The sequence below is a fragment of the Lolium perenne genome, chromosome 2 (assembly GCF_019359855.2).
Source record: "Lolium perenne isolate Kyuss_39 chromosome 2, Kyuss_2.0, whole genome shotgun sequence".
Classification (NCBI taxonomy): domain Eukaryota; kingdom Viridiplantae; phylum Streptophyta; class Magnoliopsida; order Poales; family Poaceae; genus Lolium; species Lolium perenne.
The window spans coordinates 221,245,541-221,255,457 of record NC_067245.2 but is presented as its reverse complement, the minus strand read 5'-3'; the positions used below and the strand labels follow the sequence as shown (position 1 = coordinate 221,255,457).

Here is a 9,917-nt window from a genome sequence, read left to right as displayed (position 1 = left end):
TACCACCGGCCAAGGTGGTGCCCTGATGGACTCAGCCGTTCCCAAAAGCGTAGGGTTCAGCGATTGCGCGGCTTGGAGGAAGCCGAAAGGTTATACCTGCACATGCTAAGGAAGGTGCGGCCTGATCTGGCCGCGAAAATTCAGCGAACCCTGGATGAAGAGGGTCGACCACAAAAGATGGAGTGGCACCCCAAGCGAAGGAAAGCCGATGATGAAACATCGGCTGGCACAAACATGGTGTTCATCCTTCCTTCGGAGTTCAGTGCTCCAGGATTAGACGAGGCACCTGTGGCACAACTTGACTGCGGCCCACGGCCGGTTATCTTTGAGAAGCCACGAGAAAGAAGCTACAGACATCTGAAGGCCCTGTACTTGCGAGGTTATATCGATGGGAGGCCTGTCAATAAGATGCTGGTGGACACCGGAGCGGCAGTCAACATTATGCCATACTCTATGCTACGTCGGTTGGGACGCTCTAGCTCGGATCTAATCAAGACCAACGTGACATTGAGCGATTTCAACGGCCAAGCGTCTGACGCACAGGGTGTTTTGAACGTGGATCTGACCATAGGAAGGAAAACTATCCCTACGACGTTCTTCATCGTCGATAGCAAGAGCACCTATGCTGTTCTGCTAGGAAGAGATTGGATCCACGCCAACTGTTGCATTCCCTCCACGATGCACCAATGCGTAATCTGATGGGATGGAGATGAGGTAGAGGTCGTCCAGGCCGATGACTCAGCCGAAATTTCAACGGCTGGCATGAACGCTTGGGAAGCAGCAGGCCAAGAGCCACTCTCAGGTATCAATTTGGACGACTGCGAGCGCATCGACGTGACGAAGGGCAGGGTTAGGCTGGTCTTATCCACTGGCCTGACCGTGTAGCAAGAGCCAACCGATGAGCAAATGTGGCGAGGCCGATCCTTGGGATCGGCCCCCAAAGGTATATGAAGGAAAAGCACAACGCCTTCATTGAACACTTCGATCAATATGGAGGCCGATTCCAGCAATCGGCCAAAATTATCCTCACCATATGTTCTGCTTGTGTGCAACGTCGATCTACTGGGCACCGGTTTTACGTCGGCTGATGGGCTAGGAAAAATCAACATTGGGCCTACCGGAGTTGACGTGCAAATACGATGCCTTGGCTAAATTACAGAGCCGATATCTGCAGTTCCCTGACAGATTCGGCTCGGGGGGGCATCTAATCATCAGGTGAACAGGTGCAGATGAACATGTGTGCAGTGAAACATTGGGGGCCGAGTAGAAAAAATCGGCCAGTAAAAAAAAATCAGCATCACGATATACAGCCGATGCATAGCCATCGACTCTAGTATAACTACGCAGGATCTACTGGCTACGGGTTCAAAGCACGGATCTTCATCAAGTCCAGTTCAGCTGTGGGGCCTTCTGCTTCCTCGAGGGAGTAAAACAATGAGAGCTTCCTCAGCTGCCTTGAGCCGATTCTGGTGCCTGAACCTTCTTGTCGAGTTCAGCTCTTGGCGCTAGTTCAGCAGTGCTGTTAGAAGAGATATATCGGCTTTCGAGGGAAGAAAGGTGATCGGCTTTGGTGCATCCTCACCGATATTCTCGCCTTGGGTAAGGCTCGGGGGGCAGCAGGCCTGATAGATGCTCTGTTTAGGAGCCGATTGGGGTACCATCGGCTGATCCTTCGTCGCAACCTTCTTCACAAAATGATGAGTGCTTGAAGAAGACCATTGGGCCTGGTTGGAAGAATTCAAAGGCTCTCTTGAAGACTCTACATTATCCACCAGATCTCAAGGTCATCAGTTGAAGAATTGAAGGATGAAGTGTAAAGGACCGATGCGGTGCTATCGACTCGTCAAGCATTGGCTAAGGGGGCAAATCGGCAAAATCAGTATGAGGGGAAATCGGCTAAATTGACTCAAGGGAAATCGGCAAAATCAAATTGGGGAAATTCTTCATTGATAAGCAAGATTTCTTACATAAAGAGCTGATTGCTCTTAAAAGGGGATATAGTGGAAATTCAATGCCACAACAGTTTCCGAGGAAGTGGTGCCTAAAAGAAAAAAAAACTGCCAGGTCACGCGGAGAAGTTGAGAAGGCAAGGCATCATGATGAAGGATACTGCGACGGTTCTGCTCTGCCACGACATGACCCGACGAAGGAAAAACAGAGTGATTTTGGAATTATCAATTCCAAAACCAGGGGGGGCATGTGTTATCACCAGAATTTGACCGAGTCAGAGGTGGGCCGCGACCAAGATGGATTTGAAGAATATACATGGAAGAAATATGTGAATCGGCCTGTTATACAAAGTTTGGGCTAGTTGGCCCGTGTATCTGTAATATAATAGGATACGTGTCGGTTAGGTAGAGTTTGTCTCGTGCACGGTGGGGATTATTCCCACGTTAGAAAGTCCCCTGGACTATAAATATGTATCTAGGGTTTATGAAATAAACAACAACCAACGTTCACCACAAATCAATCTCGGCGCATCGCCAACTCCTTCGTCTCGAGGGTTTCTACCGGTAAGCATCATGCTGCCTAGATCGCATCTTGCGATCTAGGCAGCACAAGCTTACTTCGTTGTTCATGCGTTGCTCGTACTGAAGCCTTTTTGATGGCGAGCGACGTAGTTATCTTAGATGTGTTAGGGTTAGCATTGTTCTTCGTATCACATGCTGTCGTAGCGCAACCCTTATACATCTGGCCGCCCTTACACCTATCTTAGGTGTAGGGCGGCACCCCGCTTGATCATTATTTAGTAGATCCGATCCGTTACGGTTGCTCCTTGTTCTTCAAGGATTAGTTTAATATCTGCAATAGTTAGGCCTTACAAAGGATTGGAGGATCCAGCGACGCGTAGGGTGTCGTTTGCTAGCCCTAGACAGGACGTTCCGAGGATCAACCTCGTGTTGGTTTTTAGGCCTTGTCTAGGACCGGCTTACGATCACCGTACGTGACCGCGAGGCCCAGTCGTGAGTAGGATGATCCGATTATGCGGTGAAAACCCTAAATCGTCGTAGATCGCTTTAGCTTTATCTTGATCAAGCAGGACCACCATATATTCGTGCACCTCGTACGAATCATGGGTGGATCGGCTCCTTGAGCCGATTCACAGGATAACCTGAGAGCCGATCGAGGCTCGTATTTAATATTTACGTGTATGCCATGCAGGAAACTAAGCGAGACATCTCCATCACCTTCCTGACCAGGTATAGGTCAGGTGGCACGCCCTTGCACCAGCATCGGACGTGCGTACCAGAGGCTTTGCGGGCCGTCGCTCGGAGGGACCAGGGCCAGCCGCAGCCCTAAGTTGTTCCCGGCTCTACTGTGTTGCCCGTCGCTGCTCGCCGGTGGGTTTCTGACCGCAACACACTGCTGTGTGAGCAGCCTAGCTGTGTGTGTGTGCTGATGCTGTGCACTTGGACTTGGTTCTGAATGTGAGATGGATCAGCTCGGCAGATACTTGATCATATCCTCCCATCACAATTTATTTGCTAATCTGCCAAGTGGCAATGCCACTTGGCATAATGTGTTCTTTGTTGTGTTTGTGTGCAGGGAGCTTGGAGATGATCAAGATGGAACTCAAGATCATCTTGATCAAAGAATTCATGAAGATCAACAATGTAGTTTAGGTCATTTAAATTCCTTGTAATTTTCCTTTTTCTTTTTGCATTTATTCATTTCATGTAATGTGTTGTAAATTCATAATTCCATTCAGAATATTGTAAAGACAATGTATTATGTGTGTGATTATCAATAAAGCTCAAGTTTTCCTTAATGAGCTCTATGTAATTGTTGTATTACTTATATTCTTGCTTAATGATAATTGTTTGTTAAATTATCTCAAATTTGAATTATGTGATAACCATTTGATGTTTGAATTTGAAATTCAAATTCAAATTTGGTTTGAATTCATTCAAACAATTTAACTTGTAATTCAATCATGCAACTTATGATTTCAATGCAATTTCACTTCTCTCTTCTCAAAACCCTAATTTAGACAAGTAGGAACAAGTTCATCGCACTCTCGAAACCCTAACCCTGTAGGATGTCGAGAGAGAAACCTGTCCCCCTTTGATGCAGTTTTGTTTTAAAAGCGCGAAATTTCCCCGGAATTTACAATGCAATGCACATCCCTTTCTAAAATCTACACCTCGATCGCCTCTAAACCTGGGACATTACAACTGCCACTTCCAGTTCTGTCAAATGCCTTCTCCGTACTGTGGCTGTTAATATCTTTCTAACCCGAACTTCCTATTTCTTATAGCAAGCAGTTCCTTACTTGCATGGTACGTAGTTGTTTATTATGAATAATGATGCTTTTTCACAATCAGGATGAATTTATTTCATATATGGACAACTTTTCCTTTCCCTTGCAGCCATTCCATTATAGATTTATATCAGTTAATTTGTTCGGTCCAGCAAGCCTATTCCAAACGGTATGTCCTGAACACTCATATTCTCTCATCGTTTTATTTTAAACATAGGCTACTGTATGTCTCTATGCCACATAACTATACAAAATTGCACCGCTTTGCAGATTGCAAGTTTCAAATGAACTCTCTTTGTTTAATGAGTTTTCTATCCAACAAAGTAATGTGCCTATTGATGTTGTAGAACCCATGCATATTTTGATGAATAAAACTCACCATGATGACAAGTGACTGCACATCGTTGAACTTGCAAATCCTAAGGCATGTTTCGAGGAATAGAGCTCACCATGATGGCAACTGACAACTATATTTCTTTCTACCGGTTTTTTCAAATATCATGTCTTTGTTGTCAATCGCAAAAAAAAGAGTATTTGCTGTCAAATATTTTACGTTCAACTCCTGAATGTGAGGAGTCGATAATATTTTTTATTAATGTCACATTGGATATATTTTTCGTACACTGCTATAATTTTGCTATTGCTTATATATACTTGGTTAACTCTTGCCATGAGATTGTCCAGGTGATAAAATTTCATATCTTTGATATTATGTCACATTTGGAAGAAAAAAATACATATCTAAAAATCATCTATCATTTCCGCAGCAGCACGCGGGGTATCAACTAGTTTATACTGAAATTTTATACCATTTAAAAACAATTTTCTCCATTATCATTATTAAGTATTAACGAGTATTATTTTATTTTATTTACCGAGTTAACCATATCAGTTAATGTTGCTTAATGTTAGTTGCATTGTTCTTTCTTACATTTTCCAATGTATATCTTGAAATAGCTTACCTTGTACTGAATTATAAATTGTATTTATAACCAAATTTTTCATGAATTAATTTTAACAACTATGTAAATTATACATATATTTATGATAAGAATCTCTTAAACTCGTACCATCAATACATATCCTATTAGTGTGTTCTAGTATCCTTTTGTCTTACTATTCTATGGCCGAGGGTTATGAGGCGACCGTGTTAGCTACTAGAACAATGTCCATCAGCTCAGTTTCCTACATCACTCGCTACAACAGCTACCAATACGTCTATTGACCCGAAGGGCAAAAATATATAGGATAAGTAAGAGTGACATGAAGAATGGACAGAACAGTGGACGTGCCAGAGTGGTTATTGGGTATGACTAGAAATCATATGGGCTTTGCCCGCGTAGGTTCGAATCCTACCGTCCACGTTTCTGAAGATCTGTTTTATTTTTTTTGGTACTGTAATTTAGTAAACTCACTGATACCTCAAGGGTTTAATGTATGTACTCCAATCCTCTCTTTTTTTTTTTTTTTTTTTTTTTTTTGCAATTCATCAGATCTCCTTCCCGATGCTTTAGCAGATCATGTGATCTGGTGATGTTTACTTTGTTACTTATGTTTCTATCTCCGTCGACTACCAATTCACCATAGCTTCCTGCTTTAAGTGATCCTGAAGCCATCGAGCATTCAGCCGGATAGACTGCGGAGAATCGCAGGACCCCGAGGCTCCACCTCCTGATCGAGAAAAGAACGCATTCCCAGAGAGAAGTTCTGGAGACCCAATTATAGTTTTCGCATCAACTCGGATACTACGAGATCAGATTAGTTTCAGAACAACAATCCCGATTGAGTTGCGAGTAGCAGTATATATGCACATTCTTGGATCCTGCCCCTGCCATAACTTCAGCCCCATGATCGATCGCTCTGACCAAATACGCATTTCGGCGCAGGATCTTGAGAGATCATCGTGAGATAAGATAAACAATCTTCAACATGCGATCAGGTCATCCCGACGAAACCGTTATTAGCAGCGTTGCAGCAAGCTCGTACCCCGTAGGATATAAATCATCGCCATGCATCGTATTAACAGTCGAAACTCGGGGAAGAAGATGAGCAATTCAGCTGCTTTGGCGAGACCGAGGCCGTCCCCAACAGCACGCGCGGTTGTGTTTGGCGTCTTCTTCTTCCTCGTTTGGTTCTCCGCCAGCGATTGCGTCCTCGCCGCCGAACACCCTGACTACGCCGACGCGCTCGCCAAATCGTTGCTCTTCTTCCAGGGGCAGAGGTCCGGCCGCCTGCCGCCGGACCAGGCCGTCACGTGGAGGTCCGACTCCGCCACGTCCGACGGCTCAGCCGCAAACGTGAGCAAGCACATTGCGATCACATCTTGCTGCTGTACCTGTGGTCAACGTGCTGGCTGGGTTTGACTACTTTTGTTGACTCGGGTTGGACGTGCGTGCGTGGCAGGTTGACCTCTCCGGTGGGTACTACGACGGCGGCGACAATGTCAAGTTCGGTTTCCCGATGGCGTTCACCGCGACCATGCTGTCGTGGAGCATCATCGAGTACGGCGGGCGGATGGAGGGGCGCGTGCACGACGCGCGCGCCGCCGTGCGCTGGGCCACGGACTACCTGCTGAAGGCGGCCACGGCCACCCCGGGCGTGCTCTACGTCGGCGTGGGCGACGCCGACGCGGACCACCACTGCTGGGAGCGTCCCGAGGACATGGACACGCCGCGGACCGTGTACTCAGTTTCAGCGTCCGCCCCGGGGTCCGACGTCGCAGGGGAGACCGCAGCCGCGCTCGCCGCGGCCAGCGTGGTGTTCAAGGCCGCCGACCCGGCATACTCCAGGAGGCTGGTCACGGCGGCCAGGGACGTGATGGCGTTCGCTTGGCAGCACCAGGGCAAGTACAGCGACCACGTCGGCGGCGGCCTCAGCAACTACTACCCGTCCTACTCCGGTTACACGGTATCAAATCAAATCTTTCAAACGATCGATCACTGGCAATCGTGTTGCATGTTTCTTGTCACTATTTTGCATTCATGGAACCGTGCAGGACGAGCTCCTATGGGGATCCGCGTGGCTGCTGTGGGCGACGAAGAACACCTCCTACCTCGCCGACGTCCTCTCCCTCGGCGCCAGCGACGGCGTCGACATGTTCAGCTGGGACAACAAGCTCGCCGGGGCGCGCGTCCTTCTCTCACGGGTAAACAAAAACATATCGTGCAACATTTCCTCCGCCGGTGCCATAAGTTTCCACTCGGAAGAGTAAAAAGCAAATTGCATCTGAACAGAGGGTGCTGGTGAACGCAGACAAGAGGCTGGACGCGTTCAAGCGTCAGGCGGAGGATTTCATCTGCCGGGTCCTCCCCAAGTCCGCCTCGCCGTCGTCCACGACGCCGTACACTCCCGGCGGCCTGATGCACCGCTCCGACAACGCCAACCTTCAGTACGTCGCCTCCGCGAGCTTCCTGCTCACCACCTACGCCAAGTACATGGCCGGTTCCAAGCGCACCTTCTCCTGCCAGAACCTCCCCGTCACCCACAAGACCCTGCGAGCGCTCGCCAAGCGGCAGGTAGACTACGTGCTGGGCGCCAACCCGCTGAACATGTCCTACATGGTGGGCTACGGCGACCGGTGGCCGCGGAGGATCCACCACAGGGCGTCCTCCATGCCGTCCATGGCCGCGCACCCGGCGCGCATCGGCTGCCAAGAAGGGTTTGACAGCTACCTCTACGCCTCCGGCGATAACCCCAACGTGCTCACCGGCGCCGTCGTCGGCGGGCCGGACCAGAACGACGCGTTTCCGGACGACCGCGCCGACTACGCCCGCTCGGAGCCCACCACGTACACCAGCGCGCCCCTCGTCGGCTGCCTCGCATACTTCGCCGGGAGCTACAAGAACAAATGACCACGTTCGGATGCCATGTGTCTTAATTTAATTACGCTCTTCTTCTAATTAGCTGATGATGATTAAAGAACTTACCGATGTGCCAATCTTTCGAAAATTCGCGTGGAATTGCAAGTCCACATGCTAATGGAATCATGTAGTGGACAGCTCTCCTAAATGAAATCTCGTCAGGATTGTTCATTTCACGCCTTAAGTTAAGTTTAGCAGTTTAGGCACATAAACCGTCTCAAGAATACTTCTCAAATCCATCTCAAAATAAAAGTTAACTCCGTTAACAAATGCTAATTCCGGTCAACCGATTAAAATAAACAGAAGAACAAAAGCTTATTAAAACAATACCCTCTCAAAAGTCAAAATACAAATGGTGTTCTCACACCAAAAGGGAAATAGATCCACATAAGATGTACCAACTGAAATTTCTAATTTTCTATATATCCATCATTCTCTCCTTTCAACTTTAGCTGATTTAACAATCCTTATCATAATAATATTCAGTTTGTTTCAATCTTTCCTTGAAACACTTGTTTTTAGTTTAATTTCATTGTTCCGTTACTAATGGACAATAGTTAAATATTGCTTGCATTTCGTGACCTTATGGCAAAAAATAAATATGTTGTAGTAGATCAAAAGGATATATAATGTTGTGTATTGATGGTAGTTTTCAAAAGTAAAAGGGGTCAATGCATAATTTTGATAAGTTATGTTGATTTTAAGTTCGGATGATGTGTGCAATTCATTGGTCTTTTGAAGGATTAATTGCGCACTCTTATGAATACTTCATGTAAAATAGTAAGGTGCAAAGTTGTTCTACATATGTATTCCAAGTGATGTTATTTTCCAGGTGATATGCAAGCAAACATTTCGGTTCATTTGAATGTAATTCAAGAGCAAATGCAATGTACGGTTGCAAAGCTAGCATGTTAGTGAACCCATCAACTTGAAATATATATCTAGCCATGAAAGAACTAATAAATAGTAAATACGGATGATTCGAGGAGAAACACCTTTTAGACACTTCATACTCTAGAGCTCTCTATTTAGTTTCACCTATAATGGACAATCATGCACCTTGAGACCCTCCAAGGATATTTGTTAGACCCTACATTTTAGAGCCCTCTGCCAAGATATAAGAGGATGCTAAAAAATACACAAACACGTACGTACATTTAGAGTTAATCCAAGTGAAACAAATAATTTGTGAAACCATGTGATCATGTTCCTTTATAAACATAAATTCACCTAGCGAACAATGACTGACAAAGTAAACAATAAACTTCATTTTCTCTACAAAATATATTGTACATTAGCTAAAGATATTTTGCAACAAAAGACATGCAAATTTTATAATGTGCGTATTGTATATTTTATAATGTAAACATAGTAAGATCATTATTTAGTTAAAATGGTGTATATAGAAAATGACACATGTAAATAAAAATAAAAATGTTTAGTATAAAAACTATCCCTGCCAACAATCAAGCCATTCAGTAATTCATTAGATGTATATTTATATTGAAAATTGTAGTTAGTGCCCATGAGATAATTCATAGGTCATAGGAGAAAAATTAAAGGCTTAGTGTTTACAATAGACTATGTGAAAGATTATAATAGACTATGTGAAAGATTAAGATTACGAGGGTCAGTTGCCTCGCATACTTCGCCAGGAGCCACAAGAACAAATGACCATGCCTACCATGTGCTACCATGACAGTGTTCGGTACCATACTGTTGACCGTGAGAAGAACAGCAAGACACAAAATAGTGGAATCGTTTCCAAGGGAGATCATGATGGTAACAGCATTGAC

The 9,917-nt window shown here is 45.5% G+C and overlaps 1 protein-coding gene and 1 non-coding gene across 2 annotated transcripts; both read left to right on the top strand.

Moving 5' to 3' along the window:
• The first annotated feature begins 5,543 nt into the window (after positions 1-5,543).
• TRNAS-AGA (transfer RNA serine (anticodon AGA)) lies at positions 5,544-5,625 on the top strand. The gene has a single exon. It is a non-coding gene; the product is annotated as a tRNA-Ser (tRNA).
• A 681-nt stretch (positions 5,626-6,306) lies between these two features.
• Positions 6,307-8,237, top strand: LOC127330447 (endoglucanase 11-like). The gene is made up of 4 exons (XM_051356650.2): positions 6,307-6,558; positions 6,665-7,168; positions 7,257-7,406; positions 7,495-8,237. The coding sequence occupies exons 1-4, from the start codon at positions 6,307-6,309 to the stop codon at positions 8,110-8,112; spliced, it is 1,524 nt and encodes a 507-aa protein (XP_051212610.2). The 3' UTR covers positions 8,113-8,237.
• The last annotated feature ends 1,680 nt before the right edge of the window (positions 8,238-9,917 follow it).

Coding starts and splice junctions, on each gene's coding strand:
- LOC127330447 (XM_051356650.2), top strand. CDS start 6,307: ATGAGCAATTCAGCTGCTTTGGCGAGACCGAGGCCGTCCCCAACAGCA. Junction 6,559..6,664: donor CCGACGGCTCAGCCGCAAAC/GTGAGCAAGCAC, acceptor CGTGCGTGGCAG/GTTGACCTCTCCGGTGGGTA. Junction 7,407..7,494: donor CGCGCGTCCTTCTCTCACGG/GTAAACAAAAAC, acceptor GCATCTGAACAG/AGGGTGCTGGTGAACGCAGA.